At 54.7% G+C, this 19,805-nt stretch overlaps 1 protein-coding gene and 2 non-coding genes across 10 annotated transcripts; all 3 read left to right on the forward strand.

The window, feature by feature from the left end:
- The first annotated feature begins 1,349 nt into the window (after positions 1–1,349).
- On the forward strand, positions 1,350–19,647 carry TNPO2 (transportin 2). Of its 8 annotated transcripts, XM_070792731.1 has the most exons (26): positions 1,356–1,490; positions 2,756–2,799; positions 4,093–4,204; positions 5,101–5,176; positions 5,259–5,408; positions 8,219–8,325; positions 8,414–8,547; positions 8,632–8,713; positions 8,786–8,908; positions 9,015–9,133; positions 10,456–10,516; positions 10,612–10,777; positions 10,987–11,139; positions 13,162–13,387; positions 13,587–13,758; positions 14,210–14,296; positions 14,375–14,482; positions 14,581–14,739; positions 15,209–15,296; positions 15,485–15,583; positions 16,354–16,449; positions 16,758–16,863; positions 17,119–17,218; positions 17,298–17,372; positions 17,492–17,619; positions 17,703–19,647. In XM_070792731.1, the coding sequence occupies exons 3-25, from the start codon at positions 4,106–4,108 to the stop codon at positions 17,597–17,599; spliced, it is 2,694 nt and encodes an 897-aa protein (XP_070648832.1). In that variant the 5' UTR covers positions 1,356–1,490; positions 2,756–2,799; positions 4,093–4,105; the 3' UTR covers positions 17,600–17,619; positions 17,703–19,647. The 8 variants fall into 8 exon arrangements, 7 of the variants coding, with proteins under 7 accessions (XP_070648834.1, XP_070648832.1, XP_070648831.1 ...); XM_070792733.1 differs by lacking the exon at positions 2,756–2,799 and having other exon boundaries at positions 1,350–1,490; XM_070792730.1 differs by lacking the exon at positions 1,356–1,490 and having other exon boundaries at positions 2,646–2,799.
- LOC139184296 (small nucleolar RNA SNORD41) lies at positions 13,446–13,516 on the forward strand. Its single transcript, XR_011567885.1, has one exon. It is a non-coding gene; the product is annotated as a small nucleolar RNA SNORD41 (small nucleolar RNA).
- LOC139184306 (small nucleolar RNA ZL2) lies at positions 15,338–15,413 on the forward strand. The gene has a single exon (XR_011567893.1). It is a non-coding gene; the product is annotated as a small nucleolar RNA ZL2 (small nucleolar RNA).
- Positions 19,648–19,805: the final 158 nt, after the last annotated feature.

Here is a 19,805-nt window from a genome sequence, read left to right on the forward strand (position 1 = left end):
TGGGGGAAGGGATATAAGAAGCCAGTGGAGCCATCTCTACCTCCTCTTCCCTCAAAGCCACCAACAGCCGCTGGATCTTTAAAAAGAAACAAGTGGGAGAAGTAGGTCGCCCCTGCAGCAGCTCAGCCTCTATTCTGGAGTGTCAGCACTTCTTTTCACTGAGCTCACCTGCCCTGACCTGGGAAAAGAGAAGAGGGCAGAGAATCAAATTCAGGTTTTGGTGGGTCACACAGTCCCGGTTTAGCTGTGTGATCTTGGGTAAGTTATTTAGCCTTTCTGTGGTTCAGGTTATTCATCTATAAAATAGATGAAATACTGAAACATCTAGAATGAAGTTCTAAAGTAAGAACAATGCTCATATAGTCAACATTAACCCTGACATTCAAAGGGTCTGTTGTTGTTTCTCAAGGTGAAGCAGTTGCTTTGTGTCTGGGGACCTTGTTTGAGAAATATCTTGAAATGTGGGTGCAATGTGATGTGCTCAGGCAGGGAGGCTGTTGTAAACTGAGATGTGTTTGTCTCTTATCTCAGATTCCTGTTTTGGCTCCAATTTTTTGAATTTCTTTTTTGCACTGAGCTCTTCTAGTTGAAGTAAGTTTGCTGTGTACAGGGCTGTCGTGAGAATACCATTTATACACTGACAGGCACTAGGTGCATAAGAAATCAGCGGGCTTTTTTTTTTTTTCTTTCTTTCTTTCCGATTTTTCGATTCAGTACTGAAACCCACCATCTGGGGAAGAGAAAAAGACCCGTGATCATATGAGGGCCGATACTGTGGATCATACTGGCAGCAGCGCTCACATTCTTCTTCCCCGACTCCTCCCCACAAAGCCTGCGCAGAGCCGCTGGAAACTTGACATATCAAAAGTAGGGGGAGGGGCATTTTCTTGGAGATCCAGTGGTTAACACTCCGCACTTCCACTGCAGGGGGCACAGAATGAATCCCTGGTCAGAGAACTAAGACTCCCCGGATGTCACACTCTGCGGGCAAAAAAGGAAAGAAAGTAAAGAAAAGGGGGGGGGGGGGTGAGCATTAACAAATTCTCTCCTGCATCTCCAACTCGCTCCCTACCCGACCCTTTCTGAGGCAACCCCTAACGCTGAGCAGAAAACTGATTTGCACCCTCTCCCTCAACCTCCAAATCTAGTCACCGCCCCTCAACCTCGTTCGTCCTGCTCAACACACAACTCCAGAAAGTCTCTAGACCCCTCAGGTTTGAGTCGCAGCCAGAGTTCGTAAGCTCGGCGACGCCTGCGCAAGGCAGGATGGGATTCGTAGTTCTAAGCCCTCAGGTCGCACGAGGGAAGAGCATTGCGCGTGCGTAGGCGGCTTTCGGCGCGTGTCTCTCAAACCCAGTTCCTGTTCAGCGGAGCCGGCTGAGGTGGGACTCGTCTGCTTCTTTGGGATCCTGACTCTTAGAGTGGAGTGTGGATTCAACTGACTCGCCCCAAATCCTGGCGGCCTCGGTTTTCGTCAAGAGAGGCCTTAGGTATCTATTTTTCATGAATGAACGGAGCCAGGACTGACATTGCCAAGGGCAAGTGGACTGAGAAATCTGTCTCCTTCCAGTCTGGGGCTAGAGTTAACCTGTGCCTCCCCGCAGGCCAAAACGGCCTTCAGGGCAGGACTGGGATGTCCTTTGGGATTAGAGCCCTAGTTGATTCAGTAAATGTTGGTTTAGGAAGGGTCCAAATGCAGTAAAAGGACCACCTTGAACCTCGGGGAGTAGAAACCACGTTTTTGAGGAACAATTTACTTCAGGTTTTGTAATGCTTAACTTGGATTATCTCTAACCCAGCAAACTAGTCTTGTATCTGTTCGACAAATGGAGAAACTAAAGTTGGAGTGGCAGAACGTCGCCCACCTTTTTTGTCAGCAGGGTGGAGACGTGGATGGGGGTGGGCTGGGAGAGGAGGAACCGGGACTCTCCTGCTCCTGGAAAAGAGGTGCCCTACTTTGTCCTCAGAAGGTGCAAGAATCACGGAATGTCTTTTTTCTTTTCATCTTCCTGTCCTTAAATTTCCTGAATTGTTTCACCTCATTCTGAGTCAGGTAGAGAAAAGAGTTAGGTCTTTTGCTCTAGTGTTTATTATTTCACTTCGTTTAAAATTTTATGTCCTCGTAGGGTGCCTTATATATTTGTCAAACAGCACTGTAAATAGGTAACGCAAAATATGGCAGAGGCTTCTTTAGGAACCCAGCCAGTCTCAGGCACTCCCTTTGTCTGGCTCTCCCTCCTTTGTCTATGGGGTATAAAGTCCACCCTAGGCTCTGTCCCCTCAACTCTTTGCTCGCACAGTACTCCTGCTAAGTACTCTCAGAATGGGGGAGGAAGGCACAGTTCAATTCTGGGGGAGGGGTAGGGGGGTTGGTGACAAAGTGAAGATGGTTCTGGCTGAGGGGAGTTATACCTAAAAGTCCCGCGCGCCACCAAACTCGTTTCCAGCAAAGAGCTCCTGTCAAGCCAGCGAGCGAGGCTGAGAAAACGAGACGGTGGGAGGACCAGCTGGCCAGAGAGGCCTAGAGGGCCGCCGGCTCTTTGGTCACGTGACCCGATCTCGGCGGGGCCTAGGTCTCCCTGGTGCCAGGCCACGTGCGACCGCTGCTTCCCGCGATTGGGTCATTTAGGCCTATTTGAACGGCGTACGGAAGCCGCCGCGGTTCATATACAGCCGCGTTTTCTTTTTCTTTCTTTCTTTTTTTTTTTTTTTTTTACTCCCTCTCTTTGGCTCCCTCCTTCCGCGCGAGTCTCAGGAGAAGCCGCAGCTTAAGGCCTCGCTGCTGCCGCCCGAGGCCGGGTAAGTGAGTCTCACCCGGACCCCGACCGGCTTGGCCCTGGCTTTCGTCGACCCCCGCCGGGCTCCGGGCCTGCGCTGCGCGCGGCCCGGGCGTCGGGGCCGCGCCTGACCAAGAAAGGCCGAGAACCTAGTTGGGCCCAATTGGAGAGGCAGCGAGAATGGGCCGGGGCGGGGGATGGGGGAACCGAGCCTGGCTTAGGGGGTGGGGCCTCGGAGCCGGGCCAGGTCCGGGTGCCGCGAAAATTGGGCCACTGGGGCGGCTGGGGTCGGGCTGGAGGGGGTCTGATTGGGGAAGTGTATGGGGACTGCTTAGGGCCTGATTAGGGGACGTCGCGAGGATCGGGTGTGTGTGTGGGTCTGTTTCGGCGGGGCTTGGTTGGGTCTGACTGGGAGGCCGCGTTGAAAAGTTGGGGGCGGCGGTTTTGGGCCTTGATAGGGAGGGGCGTGAGACTTCGGCCTAGAGGGCTTTGCTGGCTCTGACTGCGAGGCGTAGCTGGGTGCATTTGGGGGAAATGCTTCGGGGGTATTTGGCCAGGCCTAACGGGGGAGCTGCAGGGCTCGGACGAAGACGTTTGCCGGCTAGAGGTGGTGGGGGGCTTGGTCCAACTTGATTGGGGGAAGCAGTAGTGATCCATCAGTGGGAGTTAGTGCTGACTGGGGCGTGGGGTTGTTGGAACGGTGTGGGGGGAGGCTTGGCCAGACCTGATTGGGGAAGCGACAGGGACTCGTCCAGGGGGCTTCTGTTGTCGAATAGGCGGGCCTTTGCTGACTCTCATTTGGAGAGGCATCGGGGACCTGTCTGTCGACTGCTCTGGGTCTGATTAGGGGAATCGCTGGACTGCCTGCCGGCACGGGAAAGACCAGGGGGGCTGGGGCGCTGTCGTGTTCTGGGGCAGGGCCCCTGAATGGGGAGGTGGCTGGGTCCTCGCCGAGCAGCCTCAAGGGAAGTGGAAGCCTTAGGGCCCGCAGCCAAGCGCGGCGGCATGGGCCGAGGTGGGACGAAGGCCCGGCGTTGGGTGGGATGAGGATTCTCCGGGTCCCGCCGCCGCCTCGCATGGCCCGCTTCCACATACCCCCGCCCGCGCTCCCGAGCCCGCGACTGCGTGGCCGTGGATGGCGCAGCTGGCGGGGACCCCGCACTTGGGCGGGCGTGGATCGGAGGCCTCCGCCCGTCCGCCGAGGACGCTCCAGTCCTGCTACCGCCGCCGCCGCCATCACCTCAGCAGGGGCTCAGCCTGGGACTGCCACAGAGCCTCCGAGGTACGGTGCTGATCCCGGCCCCTACCCCCGCAGTTCGCCTTGCGCCATGGACTGGCAGCCAGACGAGCAAGGCCTCCAGCAGGTCCTTCAGCTGCTCAAAGACTCGCAGTCGCCTAACACAGCCACGCAGCGCATCGTGCAGGATGTATCCTTACTTCCTTCTTGGTCTGGGGGGACCGGGCCGACAAGTGCATCTCCCGGAGAGGAAGGGGTCGAATCCCAAGTTCCCAGACTCTTTCTGCTGAGGCAGGAGCGGACTTCGGCAAAGAATTAAGGATTAGAATTCTTGGGTCCCTTTCCCAGCAGAGAGGGAGACACTTTTTGCTGGTGCTTGGCTTTAGGTTCGTGAGTAAAATTTCCTTTTTTCAGTTGGTCGTTTAAAATACTGTTAAACTTTTAATCTATTTATATATACTGTAAGCAAATTTCACTTGAAAGTGTGAGGTCCCTTTAAGAAAAAAAAGTATGCTGTGTTGAATTGCTAGTGAGCAGAGCTGAGTATCGGAGAAGGCAATGGCACCCCACTCCAGCACTCTTGCCTGGAAAATCCCATGGACGGAGGAGCCTGGTGGGCTGCAGTCCACGGGGTTGCTAAGAGTCGGACAGGACTGAGCGACTTCACTTTCACTTTTCACTTTTCATGCATTGGAGAAGGAAATGGCAACCCACTCCAGTGTTCTAGCCTGGAGAATCCCTGGGACGGGGGAGCCTCGTGGGCTGCCGTCTATGGGGTCGCACAGAGTCGGACACGACTGAAGCGACTTAGCAGCAGCAGAGCTGAGTAGCCTCTGCTAATTTTCAGATACAGCAGAGTTTGTTCACCCTCTCCTGCTCTGGCCAGATCTTCAGGAGTGGTGGGAAGCTGAGGCATCTTCCCCTGTCTGCTGTATGAATCTCATGTGTCTGAAATGCTTCCTTACTCTGGGCATGGGGGTTGACATGTGGGGTCCCAGGAGCTGGCTGCCCAATCCCAGCAGTCAGAGGTTATATGGCAGTAAGAGTGGGGGTCCCTGTCTGCCAAGACCCTTAACAACCTAGCAGAAACTCAAACAACTGAACCAGTTTCCTGACTTCAACAACTACCTGATATTCGTCCTGACAAGACTTAAATCGGAAGGTATGCCCTTGGCGCCCCTCTACCCAAGGCGGACCCCACTTTCTCCTCTGTGGTCTCCTGAGCCCCAGCCCTCTTCCCACAGATGAGCCAACTCGCTCTCTCAGTGGCCTCATCCTCAAGAACAACGTGAAGGCACATTACCAGAGCTTTCCACCGCCTGTGGCCGACTTCATCAAACAGGAATGTCTCAACAACATTGGCGACGCCTCCTCGCTCATCCGGGCCACCATAGGTGAGAGAGCGCAGTGGCAGTTGGCCTCTGATGATGCTCTGAGCTGGCACTCTTGGCCAAGAACCTTCTCAATATGTTAATTATGTTGATTCACTGAATGTTCCAGCACCATCGGTTGGTGGTACTGTTACTGCTCCCATTTTACAGATGTGAAAACTGAGGCACATAGATGTGAAGAGGCTTTGTCTGGCCAGTAACAGAGCTCAGAAGTGACCAAATGAGGTCCATGCTCTGAACCACTCCCTCCCAAAACAGCTGTTCTTACTTCTTAGGCAGTCACTCAGCATCCAGAATTTTCTGTTAGCTCCAAGGATATAGCAGACTAAAATATGAGGGCTCTCTGCTAACTGACCAATGATAACTTAGGAGAAATGTGGGTTAGGTTTGTGTTGGAACCTTCCTGTCTCCAAAATACTGCCTGAGGAAGTTATAGGAGGAGGACTAAGAACTTTCAAGCAATTTTACCTTCAGCCTTTTCACTACTGATAAACACCAGCCCTACTATTGTTCCCAACTTACTTCCCCCCCTCAGATTTACTGAGATGTAATTTTTATTTCATTAGTAATTCATTAATTTTAATTAATTAATTAATAAGTTCCCCTACCAGTGATTGAACCTATGCCCTTAGCAATGAAAACGTGATTCTAACCACCACTGGATAGCCAGGGAATTCCCCTGAGATATAACTGACATATAACTGACTTAAAATTTTAAAATTTAATTCTATATCAACTTTAAATATTACTTTTAAGTGGGAATTGTATATAACTATTTAAAACAAGACAGTGGTTAGGATTGTTACTGCAGGGTTCTGGAGTTCAATCCCTGGTCAGGAGCCTTACGATCCTGCAAACCATGCAGCATGGCAAAAGAAATGTGGGAAGGGGAGACAGATTTGCTTGCTCTGTACAGCAGGGTAGACTTCCCTGGTGGCTCAGATAGTTTTGGGAGATGCAGGTTTGATTCCTGGGTTGGAAAGATCCCCTGGAGAAGGGAATGGCAACCCACTCCAGTATTCTTTCCTGGAGAATTACATGGACAGAGGAGCGTCATGAACTACACAGAGTCAGAGATGACTGAGCCTTGGACATTTTCACTTTCAAAGGGAAGGTAGCCTTAATCATAAATGCAATAAAGACAAAAAGATGGTATTAAAAATTTGAGCTAGCTACTGGACCTGCTGGAAGTGTTGATCTTGGGGCCTGTTGTCTTTGTTCAAAGTGACCCTTAGCCTTCTCTGAGGCCACCAAGAGGAACTGGACTTAGCAAACTCATTTTCGGCACCAGTTTCTGCTCTTAAGTACTTGAGTTAAATCACTGAAGCCTCCCAATCACCCTAAGCTTGTAGGATCTTAGTTCCCCAACCAGGAGTTGAACCCCAGGCAGTGAAATTGTGGCATCCTAACTACTGGACTGCCAGGGAAGTCCCAGGCGGGTGGGGATCCTTATTCCCATTGAGTCATAGAGCCCTTAGGTAATGTGGCCAAGGTCACACAGACAGGGATGGGCCTGGGGACTGCATTGCCAGTCTGCCCACTGCAGGGAATGCCTTTCCCAGCAGACATGTGAACCAGGGTCATCTGGAGTGTTGGCGATGGTAGCTTCCCCCGCCTTTGGGAAACACTGCCACTTCTTGGCTCTAAATATACTATCTCTGCACTGACATCACCCATATTCAGCTCAGCTGCCAGACTGCTCCAGAGTCCGTGCACTTCACAACTTGGGTCTCTAATAAGCAGGATGTGGTCCTCCCTGAAGCCACTGTGGCCCTGCACGACGTGCCTCCTCCCCGTCCCAGCCCTCATCTCTTGCCACTCTCCCTATCGTCCTCTGCTCAGCCCCGCTGGCTCCTTACCATCCGTCTTGGAGCACACCAATTCTGTGCATGTCCCTGGACTTCTTATACCTGCTGATCCCTCTGCCTGAGATGTTCTTTCCCCAGGGACCTAGACAGTTTCTCCCCCACCTCCTCAGGTCTCTGCTCAGATAGCAAGGTGTCACCCAATAAGGCCTTCTTGAGCCTCCAAATTAAAAACTGTTACCTTCACCCTGAGTCCTTCCTAACTATTTTCTCAGTTCCATTTCCTCCCTCAGCTCTTGGCATCTCGCCTCCCAGGACTTTTACTGATTTATCTTTATCCCAGGCAGCCTCCCTCACTAGACAGATCCGCTCCTAAAGGCAGGGATTTTGTGTTTAGTTCTGTGCTGTGTCTCAGGGCCTGAGACAGGCCTGGCATACAGAAAGACAAAGAGAATCTCAAAAGTGTGTAGGGGACTTCCCTGGCAGTCCAGTGGTTAAGACTCTGTGCTTCCAGTGCAGGGGGCAGGGGTTTGATTCCTGGTCTGGGAACTAGGATCCTACGTGCCACGTGACCAAAAAAAAGAAAAAAAGAATAAAGTGTGTGTAGGGCTTACAGCGGAGAAGGCAATGGCACCCCACTCCAGTACTTTTGCCTGGAAAATCCCACGGATGGAGGAGCCTGGTAGGCTGCAGTCCATGGGGTCGCTAAGAGTTGGACACAACTGAGTGACTTCACTTTCACTTTTCACTTTCATGCATTGGAGAAGGAAATGGCAACCCACTCCAGTGTTCTTGCCTGGAGAATCCCAGGGACGGGGAAGCCTGGTGGGCTGCCATCTATGGGGTCCCACAGAGTCGGACATGACTGAAGGACTTAGCAGCAGCAGCAGCAGCAGCAGCAGGGCTTACAGCGTGTGTGCTGGTGGAATGATAGCACAGCAGGGAGGGCCGGGGTGCCACGCAGGCCTGCACCTAGCCTGAGGCAGCCTCCTTTCCCGGCCGCCCCAGGCATTCTCATCACCACCATCGCTTCCAAGGGTGAGCTGCAGATGTGGCCCGAGCTGCTGCCCCAGCTGTGCAACCTTCTCAACTCGGAGGATTACAATACTTGTGAGGTAGGCGACCAGCCACGGCCTGCCTGCCTAAGCGGGAGCTGGGGTCCGACTGGGACTCCTGCCCATGTGTCTGCTGCTCTCCACTCAGGGAGCCTTCGGAGCCCTGCAGAAAATCTGTGAGGACTCGTCTGAACTGCTGGACAGCGATGCCCTCAACAGGCCCCTCAACATCATGATCCCCAAGTTCCTCCAGTTCTTCAAGCACTGTAGCCCCAAGATCCGGTGGGTGGGGGTCTTCAGGGGGTTGGGAGGGGGAAGGATGGGTGGGATTGGGGGTGACCCATGTGCTGACCCACTCCCTGCCAGGTCCCATGCCATCGCCTGTGTGAATCAGTTCATCATGGACCGGGCCCAGGCGCTGATGGACAACATTGACACCTTCATTGAGGTAGGCCATGGGCTGGGGAGTGTAGGGAGAGGGCTGAGGGCCCAGCGGCAGCTGACCCCGGATCCCCTGCAGCATTTGTTTGCCCTGGCTGTGGACGATGACCCTGAGGTGCGGAAGAATGTGTGCCGTGCACTAGTGATGCTGCTGGAAGTGCGGATTGACAGGCTCATCCCCCACATGCATAGCATCATCCAGGTACACCTGGCCAGGGCCAGCCCATGGCAGTGCTGTGGGGTGGGAGGCTCGTGGGGAGCCACCCCTCACCAGGCCTGGCCTTAGTCTTTCTCCTACCCCACCCCAGTACATGCTGCAGAGGACCCAGGACCACGATGAGAACGTGGCCCTTGAGGCCTGTGAGTTCTGGCTGACGCTGGCCGAGCAGCCCATCTGCAAGGAAGTCTTGGCCTCCCACTTGGTCCAGTGAGTGCTGCTCCTGCCCTCTGTCCACCCCAGACTCCACCCCTCTGCCTTCCCTTCTGTGCTAGCCCATCCCAATCAACTGTCTTGGTTTGCTTTTATTCCTGTGTGCGTTTATTTTGCAAATGGTAGGTATGTAGCTTTAATGGATTAAAAATTATGTTAAGTTATAGGTGGAAAAGATGAAATCAACAGAGGGACTTCCCTGGTGGTCCAGTGGTTAAAATTCCTTGCTCCCAATGCAGGAGGCCCACGTTTAGGTCCCTAGTCAGGGAACTAGATCCCACATGCCTCAGCTAAAAACCCCTCATGTCACAGTGAAGATCCTGTGTGCCCCAACTAAAACCTGGCACAGCCAAAGGGGAAAAAAAGGCAACAGAGGCTTCAGGCATAGCTGGATCCAGGTGCTCAAAGGATGTGAACGGCAGCCCGTCTGGGCTCAGATCTACTTCCTCTGTGTCTACTTTGTTCTCAGGCACAGCCTGCCCTCATGGTAGTACTTTCTGCAGCCTTCTAGCTTGGGAACCTCAGAGTAAAGACAGTCTCTCTTTACATTACTCTTTTACAGTGTCTCTGTAAAAGTTCTAGGGCTGATCCTCTTTGATCAACTTGAATCACTTGTCTGTCCCCAGCTCAGTGAAGACTCTAGTCAAAATCTCTGATCCTGAGGTGCATGGGTTCCAGTGGAGTTGGGGAGGCTGCCCTGCCTGTTAGCTCCCCAACCTGGCCCCATGCCAGGAAGTCCCTGGTGACAGGGCAGGGCCGTGTGTCACTGCTTTATGGCATGTTAGGAATCAGGCTTCCCTGGTGGCTCAGTGGTAAAGAACAAGCCTACCAATGCAGGAGACACAGGTGTGATCCCTGGGTCAGGAAGATTCCCTGGAGAAGGAAATGGCAACCCAGTCTAGTGTTTTTCCCTGGAGAATCCCATGAACAGAGGAGCCTGGTGGGCTACAATCTGTGGGGTTGCAAAAGAGTTGGACAGGATTTAGCAACTAAACATCAAGGGGTCAGACCCTATTCCAAGCTTCTCAGCATGTGTGGGGGCCTGGAATTCACTGAGTGGCCAGGGGTCTGGATCAAGAACATTCCTGTGGAGCTAGGAGTAGTGTCAGCTCTGACTCAGTCACAGTGGCTGAGACTCTGTTGGGAATAGTGCCCACTAAGGGAAGTTAATGGATGCAGGACAAATGGAATCAGCATGTATGGTCTACCCATCGGCGCCTTGATGCTCCTGCTTGCAACTCCTCTCCACTTCCTCTTCCCCAGGCTGTAAGCTGTCTCTAGGGCCCCTGCATCCTGATTAACAGCCTCTCTCCCAACAGGCTGATCCCCATTCTGGTAAAAGGGATGAAGTACTCAGAAATCGACATCATCCTGCTGAAGGTTAGCTAGGGCTGACTACCAGTCACGGGCAGGGTGAAGGAAGGCTGGGGTTCTGGGGGCCTCTGGGGGTCTCAGCCATCTGCCTGATTCCACAGGGGGATGTTGAGGAGGATGAGGCTGTCCCTGACAGTGAACAGGACATCAAGCCACGTTTCCACAAGTCTCGCACGGTGACGCTGCCCCATGAGGCTGAGCGGCCTGATGGCTCAGAGGACGCGGAGGACGATGATGACGACGACGCTTTGTCCGACTGGAATCTGAGTGAGTGGCCTGGCCTGTGGTATGAAGTGGGGAGTAGGGGACAGCAGGCCCTGGGCTCCCTCTCAGAGGGAGGGAGCCTATGCAGAGCAAATCACAAAGATTCAAATCACGACCTCGGATCCCAGGGGTTACAGAAAGGAGGGCTGGTGGCCTGCCCCATGTGCCTCCCTGAGCCCCACCCCCCTCCCCGATTTCCTCTCCCGCCCCAGGGAAGTGCTCGGCGGCTGCACTGGATGTCCTGGCCAACGTCTTCCGGGAGGAACTGCTGCCCCACTTGCTCCCCCTGCTCAAGGACCTCCTCTTCCACCCCGAGTGGGTGGTCAAGGAGTCAGGCATCCTGGTGCTGGGTGCCATTGCTGAGGGTAAGTGACCCTCCAGCCTGACTGCGTGTGACCTCTGAGCCTCATGCTGGTGTGAGATGGGGCTGGCTCAGGGAGGGCTGGTGGGGGCGAGGCTATCCCCAGGTTCTCTCCAGCGGCCTGCTCACCCCACTCCAAGCAGCTCAGGGATTTGAATCTTTCCCTCAGCCCAAGAATAGGCTTCCTAGGTGGCTCAGTGGTAAATAATCCACCTGTCAATGCTGGATACGCAGGCACGATCCATGGGTTGGGAAGATCCCTTGGAGGGGGGAATGGCAACTCACTCCAGTATTCTTGCCTGGGAAATGCTATGGACAGAGGAGCCTGGCGGGCTATAGTCCATGGGGTCGCAAAGAGTCGGACAAGACTTAGTGACTAAACAACAACCACCTCAGCCAAAAGGCCTGAAAGGGACCCCCAAATGCAAGTCCTCTCCTTAATTCTCAAAGAAAGGCAGTTCCATGAGGTCTTAAGCATAATTCCAGCAACGGTAATAACAGGCAGCCCTGTCCTGTGGGCTTCGCACCACCTGAGGAGGTAGGTTTCTTGAAACTCAGCTGCAAAGAGAATTACACCACTTCTCTTGTCACCTGGGATGAAGCTAGGCCTCAAACCTGCTCTGACTGCGAGGCTGGCCTGCCAGGATCAGAAGTGTGCAGAGTTGGTGTTTCCTTCACTTTTCTGGCTCCCTTTGTCCTGATGGTGTGCACAGGGTGAATTGCCAGAGGGCTTTCCAGATCTGTGATAGGAGACACACACGACTACCTCAGCACCCAGGTCTGCTGTAACATGTGAAGTGTTCTTCATTTTAATGGGAAAGATCTCAAGGAATTGACCCTGAACTGGTAAAAATAGATCTCAGGGCTGGGATGATCAAGGGGTATGCTGTTACTTGTGATCTGCAGTGAAAAAAGAGACAGACACATTCAGAGTTTTTTTTTAGAAAGGGAAGATGAAAAGTAGGGGGAAAAAGTCACAGACATCTAAGAAAGGTTTCAAAAGAAAGGTGCTTTCTGTCCACTTGGGTTGCTGCTGCCCATAAAGGCTGAGTTAACTCTGCAGCCCAGCCATCTATGAACTAGTGACCAGGTAGCTTCCCAAGTGTCCCAGTGGTAGAGAATCCACCTGCCAGTGCAGGAGATGGAAGAGACGTGGGTTTGATCCCTGGGTTGGGAAGATCCTCTTAAGGAAGAAATGACTACCCAGTACAGTATTCTTGCCTAGAGAATCCAATGGACAGAGGAGCCTGGTAGGCTACAATCCATGGGGTCGCTAGGAATTGAACACGACTGAGCACATAGAGTAACCAGATGACAGCACAAGCCCTGGGATGGGGTAGAGCTGATGGAAAGGAAAGTATTTATTTATGTATTTTGGCTGCTGGGTCTTTGTTGCTGCGAAGGCTTTCTGTAGTTGTTGCAAGCAGAGTCTACTCGTTGAAGCAGGGGCCTCTCATTGAGGTGGCTTCTTTTGTTGTGGGCTCCAGTACTTTGGCCACCTCACGTGAAGAGTTGACTCATTGGAAAAGACTCTGATGCTGGGAGGGATTGGGGGCAGGAGGAGAAGGGGACGACAGAGGATGAGACGGCTGGATGGCATCACCAACTCGATGGACGTGAGTCTGAGTGAACTCCGGGAGTTGGTGATGGACAGGGAGGCCTGGCGTGCTGTGATTCATGGGGTTGCAGAGTTGGACACGACTGAACGACTGAACTGAACTGAACAGGCTCTAGGGTGCGTGGGCTTCAGTAGTTGTGGCACGTGGGCTTAGTTGCTCCACGAGACATGTGGGATCTTGTCAGACCACGGATCAAACCTGCATCTTCTGCATTGGCAAGCAGATTCTTATCCACTGGACCACCAGGGAAGTCTGATGCCATTTCCCATCCCCACCTTGCCTTTCACTGACTCTGTGCCTCTGAGACAGTTATTAACCTCCATGCCTCAGTTTTCTCCTCTGCCCATAAGGGTGGATGTGGCCTGGCCCAGTTGGCTCAGCCTCGCGTCTGTGCCCGGTCCTTTCAGGCTGCATGCAGGGCATGGTGCCCTACCTGCCTGAGCTGATCCCGCACCTCATCCAGTGCCTGTCGGACAAGAAGGCCCTGGTCCGTTCCATCGCCTGCTGGACCCTGAGCCGCTATGCCCACTGGGTGGTTAGCCAGCCCCCCGACATGCACCTGAAGCCTCTGATGACGGAGCTGCTCAAGCGAATCCTGGATGGCAACAAGAGGGTACAGGAGGCGGCCTGCAGGTGACCCTCGACCCCTGGCCCCACAGACCTCACCTCACCTGCCCCACTGGCTGCCCTCCGGGAAGTGATGATACTTATGACTCCTGACAGTGCGCTGATTTCTCACCGTATTCGTACTGGCTGATCCCGAGTGTCCCCTTCCTGAACCCCACCCAGAGCCCACCGGTGGCGGCCCACTGAACACTTCTGCCCCTTCCAGTGCCTTTGCCACCTTGGAGGAGGAGGCCTGCACGGAGCTGGTGCCTTACCTCAGCTACATCCTAGACACCCTCGTCTTCGCCTTCGGCAAGTACCAGCACAAGAATCTGCTCATCCTCTATGATGCCATCGGCACCCTGGCTGACTCTGTGGGCCACCACCTCAACCAGCCGGTGAGACCCCACAGCAGCTCCCTCCTCCTGATCCCCCCTGTCCCCCTCCCCGGCATCCAGTGACCTGGTGGCGACCCTTGTCGCACGCCAGGGACGTGGCCATGACCTCGACAGGCAGGCAGACAGACCCGGCCCCTGCCCTCGCCCTGCTCTCAGTCTAGTAGGGGAGACAGACAGTTATGAGACAGCGTGGTAAGTGCTGGGCGGGGGGAGCTCAGGGGCCCACGGGAAGCAGGAAGCATCAACTCGGGTGGGGCTCAGGATGGGTGAGAAGGGAGTGAACTAGAAGGGCCTGGAGGTCTGGCTACTTGGCAAGGACCCCAGGAGCCAAAGGAAAGCGCCTAGGCCTCATGGTTCAAACAATGAGCGCCTCTTGAGTCAGAGGGAGTCATGTTGGTTCCCAGGCTGCCACCTGCATCCAGGGATCCCCAACTTGCTGCTCCCTCTCCAGGAATACATCCAGAAGCTGATGCCTCCACTGATTCAGAAGTGGAACGAGCTCAAAGATGAAGACAAGGACCTCTTCCCCCTGCTGGAGGTGAGTCAGCTTCAGGCCCTCTCCCGTGGCCCTGTTCCACTCTCCTAAGCTCACCTCTCCTGCCCTTCTCTCTGCCAGTGCCTGTCATCAGTGGCCACTGCCCTGCAGAGCGGCTTCCTGCCCTACTGTGAGCCGGTCTACCAGCGCTGCGTCACCCTGGTGCAGAAGACGCTGGCCCAGGCCATGGTGAGCAGCCCACCGCCATCACCTCTCCATCCATCCCTCTGCTGCTGCCCCAGCCTGAGCTCACTCCCCTCTCCCTGTCCTCCCCCTTCTGTGCCCAGATGTACACCCAGCACCCTGAGCAGTATGAGGCCCCTGACAAGGACTTCATGATTGTGGCACTAGACCTACTTAGTGGCCTGGCTGAGGGCCTGGGTGGACACGTGGAGCAGCTGGTCGCCCGTAGCAACATCATGACACTGCTGTTTCAGTGCATGCAGGTGGGTGGACCCCTCGCGGGCCTCTCAGTGGACAGTGGTGACCCCCAGCAGCCTTTGTGGGCTCCCTGGGGTGGACTTAGGGCCTTAGTTATGCCCCGAGGATATTAAAGAGAAGGGACTTGTTAAAAGAGCTGGTGATTATTTTAGAAAGTGATTCAAATGAGACATGAGTAAAATCTCATTGAAAAAGTCAACAGAATAGGAAATTAAAAAGTAGAAAATAGGAAATGTGAAAGCAGAAGCTTCTCCAACATCACTTCCCCACCCCCAGCATATCAGTATGGGCGGCAGTTCTAAGTGGTATCCTGCGCAGGGCACTCATTCATGTGCCCCTGAGTCCTGGATCTTCAGATGGGCCTGCAGCCTTGGTGCTAGGAAGAGGCAGGATCAGCTCATGCTCTAAGAACTGTGCCGCTAGCTGGTTGGGGGAAGGGGAGCCCTGCCACACTGACCCTCCTCTGACCCCCAGGACTCGATGCCTGAGGTCCGGCAGAGCTCCTTCGCCCTCCTGGGAGACCTCACCAAAGCCTGCTTCATCCATGTCAAGCCCTGTATCGGTACGACACCCATTGCGTCCCCACCCTATGACCCCAGCCCTGGCCTCAAGTGATGGAGATGACAACCTGGGAGTACTGTGACCGAACTGGGATGTATTCGTACTGTCTGATGGGGCCTGCCCCTCGGGTTTCCGGAGGCTTCACCCTGGCTGGCCCCTCTGCTTAGCACCCCTCTTTCTCCCCACCAGCTGAGTTCATGCCCATCCTGGGCACCAACCTGAACCCCGAGTTCATCTCTGTCTGCAACAATGCCACCTGGGCCATTGGTGAGATCTGCATGCAGATGGGTAAGTGCCCATAGGTGGGCAGGCCCTTTCCCTTCCCGTTGGCTTGTTCCCAGCCTGGTGGCAGGGAACCCTGATCAACAGGTTCCCTCTAGAGCAGGGGTCCCCAGCTTCTGGCATCTAATGCCTGATGACCTGAGGTGGAGCTGCTGTAATAATAACAGAAGTAAAGTGCACAGTAAATGTAACGTGCTTGAATCATCCTGAAACCATCCCACCCCAGTCTGTGGAAGAATTATCTTCCACGAAACCAGTCCCTGGTTTCCAAAAAGGCTGGGGACCACTGCTCTTGAGGGCCCTGGTGCTCCTTGAGGCAGGTGCTGATTGGCCAGGGATGAGGGGACACCTCTGAACATTTTCATCTGAGATGGGGACAGATGGCTGAAAGACCATGTGTAACTGGCTTCTCCAAAGAGGCACAGGGACAGGAGGCCTGTTCTTATTGGACTCATCATCACCTCCTTCCTCTACAAGCAACTGACTGAAAGCCCCACTGGGATCCGTTGGGAGACTTTCTCTGAAGGTTCCCCTGGCCCTGCCTACCCCATAGGGAGATGGGGTGGTGTAGTCTCACCCTGGTGTCCAGCAGTGACTCCAGGGAGGCTTCTGGTGTTGGGTGGGTGCAGGTCTGTCTCTGGTTGGCCACGGATCCTGGACTGCAGACATCTAGAGATGGCTTTTTGCTCACTCACTGGTTAGCCAGTGTCTGGATGCGACTAGGGTCGGTGTGGGTGCTGTGGGCCACGCAGGGCTCTGATTCTTCTGTTCCCTAGGGGCAGAGATGCAGCCCTATGTGCAGATGGTCCTCAACAATCTGGTGGAGATCATCAACCGGCCCAACACACCCAAGACACTGCTGGAAAACACAGGTGGGCAGCAGGCCTGAGCCACTGGCAGCCTCCCGGGGGTGGGGCTTCCCAGTCAGTAGCTGACAAAGAGATCTTGGGAAAGACCCAGGGAGGGTAATGGGAATAGGGCAGTGGGTGGAGGCCTGGGAAGGATGTTGGCCTAAGGGGAGACCTGGGAGAGACCCAAGTTGGATGGGGAGGAGACCCTGACTGGGCCAAGCTTGGGGACCCAAACAGCTGGCAGGAGCTGTTCCCTTGGGGCCCGTGGGGTGGGGCTGGCGCCTCGTGCTGGAGGCCCCGCCACGTACCCGGGCCGCTCGGGGTTGCAGGTCGCCTGACGAGTCCCTCTGCCATTCCAGCCATCACCATCGGCCGCCTGGGCTACGTGTGCCCGCAGGAGGTGGCCCCCATGCTGCAGCAGTTCATCCGGCCTTGGTGTGTGCCCACCCGGGTGGGGCCCCACCCCATCCCTCACCAGTACCCATCCAGCCCTGCCCTGCCCACCCATGGATACACAATCCAGCCCCACTGAGCCCTGACCTCCTGTTTCCCCCAGCCCAGCCCCACCACCCACTGACCTGCCGCCGCTCCCCAGTGTCCCCCATAGATGTCCACGGTGCCCCAGCCCCAGGGGCTGATTCCCCACCGCTTACCTCCCCCCTCCCCCCCCCCCCCACTCCACCAAACCAGGTGCACGTCCCTCAGGAACATCAGGGACAACGAGGAGAAGGACTCGGCCTTCCGTGGGATCTGCATGATGATAGGCGTCAATCCTGGGGGCGTCGTGCAGGTTGGGGCAGCTGGGCTCGGAGGGAAGGCGCTGGGACTGGGCTTGGACGGACCCTCACACGGGATCCGTCACGTTTCAGGACTTTATTTTCTTCTGCGATGCTGTAGCCTCCTGGGTGAGCCCGAAGGATGACCTTCGGGACATGTTTTATAAGGTGAGGCCCCCCAGCTGGGCCCTAATCTAGTCTTGGGAGGTGGCGGGTGGGGAGAGACTGAGATCACCCTCCTCTTGCCCTGCTCCGGGGCACCCCTCACCACACCTCCCTCACTGCAGATCCTCCATGGCTTCAAAGACCAAGTCGGGGAGGAAAACTGGCAGCAGTTCTCGGAGCAGTTCCCGCCACTGCTGAAGGAGAGGCTAGCAGCCTTCTACGGGGTCTAGACGAGCATCGCGACTGCCAGGTGTGGGGCCTGTGTTCACAGAGGGCTGGCGCTGTCACAGGAGCCCTGATGGCACAGGCCCTAACGCCCTCCTCTCCCCACAGGTTTCTGTCTGCGTCGTTGTCAGAGGGGTTGCTGGGGAGCGTGCTGCGTCCAGAAGTCGCTGTGCCCTGGTCGAGGGGGGTTAGGGAGGAGTTAGCGGGACCCAAATCCAGACGCCTTCCCTGTCCATCTACCTGCTTTGGCTGGCCGGAGGTTGGTCAGAGGGTGGGCAGGTGGGTGGGGCCTCCACGCTCATCCTAGAAACGGGAGGGGGGTGGGACTTCTTAGCAGCAAGGACCCCTTGCTCTAATTGGGGTCACCTCAGGCAGCCTACTTGGGCCAGCCACGTGGGAGGGAGGCATCAACACGGCCGACCAAATCCGGCTGAGGATGAGGCAAGGGAAAAGCAGGCGGGGAGGGGGGTCCTTGTAGAGACACGTACACTCACATGTACACACATGGCTACACGCATGTGCGGGTGCTGTCGCCAGCCAGGCTGGGCCAGCCGCCCCACCATTTCCCCGACTGCATGGAGACAGTAGAATTAGTGAACCCCTGAGTTAACTCGTAAGGCCTTCCGTGTAACCTGCATCTAGAGTTTAAGAAGCTTCTGCTGTTTTGCCGGAATTGGCAGTGATTAGGGAGGGCTGGGTGGGTTGGGGACCTCCACTGGGACCCTGGGGTGGGGGTGAGGGGAAGAGGATGGCCACCTTGGGGCCACTCAGTCAGCACGCGCACGCTTTGGACCTGCTCTGCACACTTCTTGCCAGCTCTGTGGCAGCCTCAGCCAGTGTGTCCCCCTTCCTTCTCCCATCCCAGCCAGAAAAGTTGGGACCACCAAAGTGGCCAGGGCTGGCCAGAGGTCACATTTTTTCTCCCTCCCCTGAGCCCCAGTGACTTACGGAGATGCTGGGCTGGATGGAACCTTTTCCACTGAAGAGAGCTGGGAGCAGCCAGAGCTGCTATAAGCAAGTCCGTTTCAAAGGCAGTTCATTTCTCTGCTTCCAAGAGCACTCTTTCAGGCCTGACTTTTAACACAAGGGCCAGGCTAGGGCATTTAATTGATGGTGACAGAAGACAAAGGTTTAGGTTTTGCCAGCCAGAAAGAAACTGAAAACTTGGAGGAAGGGAAGGGCGGTATACTCCCTTACCCACCTCTGGCCCTGGGACTTCCTGATCACAGTTCCAGCAAGTCCTAAGACCCCACCAGACTAGGACAGTGAAACTTGTGGGATTGTTTGGGGATTCCTTCACAGTGGGAGAGACTCCCCTAAGGTGGAGGGGTGGTTACTTCCCATTTGGCCTAGAAACTGAAACCAAGCCTTGCAGCCCCCTTACTGGGGTTTTCTTTTCTCTTTTCCCTGCTTTCTATTTCTTTGGGGGCCTCTTTGCAATTTGCGATTTGCTGGGGTGGGGGTTGACTGGATTCCTGCGTCCTGGGGCCTGCTCCATCCATCCCTCTGGGGCCCTGCCAGAGGGGCACTGGTGCACATTCCATAAACCCAGCTGGTTCCCCGCTGTGAAACTCCAGCAGGTCTCTGGAAGCCATTTGTAGAAAAAGAAAAGAAAAAAAAAATAATCATTTAATTTTCTGGTAATTCCAGTGCTTTGGAGAATCCTCTGCTGGGTCTTGGGGTGTGTGGATTGGCTGCCTGATGGGATTGGTAACCCCTTCTCCATCCAAGATGGGGGGCCTGGTTCTAGTTCTTCTCTTTTTTTTTTTTTTTTTAAGAAGACTATTTAATTTTTTAATTTATTTTGGTTGATTTTTGCACAATGAAGTTTCAGCTTCTCAACCTTTTTCCCTTGCCTAGGGCTGCAGACCCTGACTGGCCTCGATCTGCAGTCCCTCTCGTTCCCACATCCCCCCTTCCCCTCATCCTTTTCTTCCTGCGGGCTCCAGGGTCTGTCCATTTGTTACTGTGCTGTGCTGGGGACTGGCGCCAAGGTGGCGTGAGATTCCACTTGTGTAGAACTTTGTTGAGTAAAGATCAGTTTCTTGTGAAACCCTTGGTCTCCATCTGGCCTCTTGTGTCCTTGGGTTTTGGCAGTAGAGAAGAGATGTAGAGGGGGGCCTGGAAAGTTTTAGAAATGGGATGTACAGGAATCAGGTCAGGAAATAACTGGAGGAGTGGGGAAGTAAGAGTAAACATTAAATGTGGTAA

This window comes from Bos indicus, chromosome 7, assembly GCF_029378745.1.
Source record: "Bos indicus isolate NIAB-ARS_2022 breed Sahiwal x Tharparkar chromosome 7, NIAB-ARS_B.indTharparkar_mat_pri_1.0, whole genome shotgun sequence".
Lineage (NCBI taxonomy): Eukaryota > Metazoa > Chordata > Mammalia > Artiodactyla > Bovidae > Bos > Bos indicus.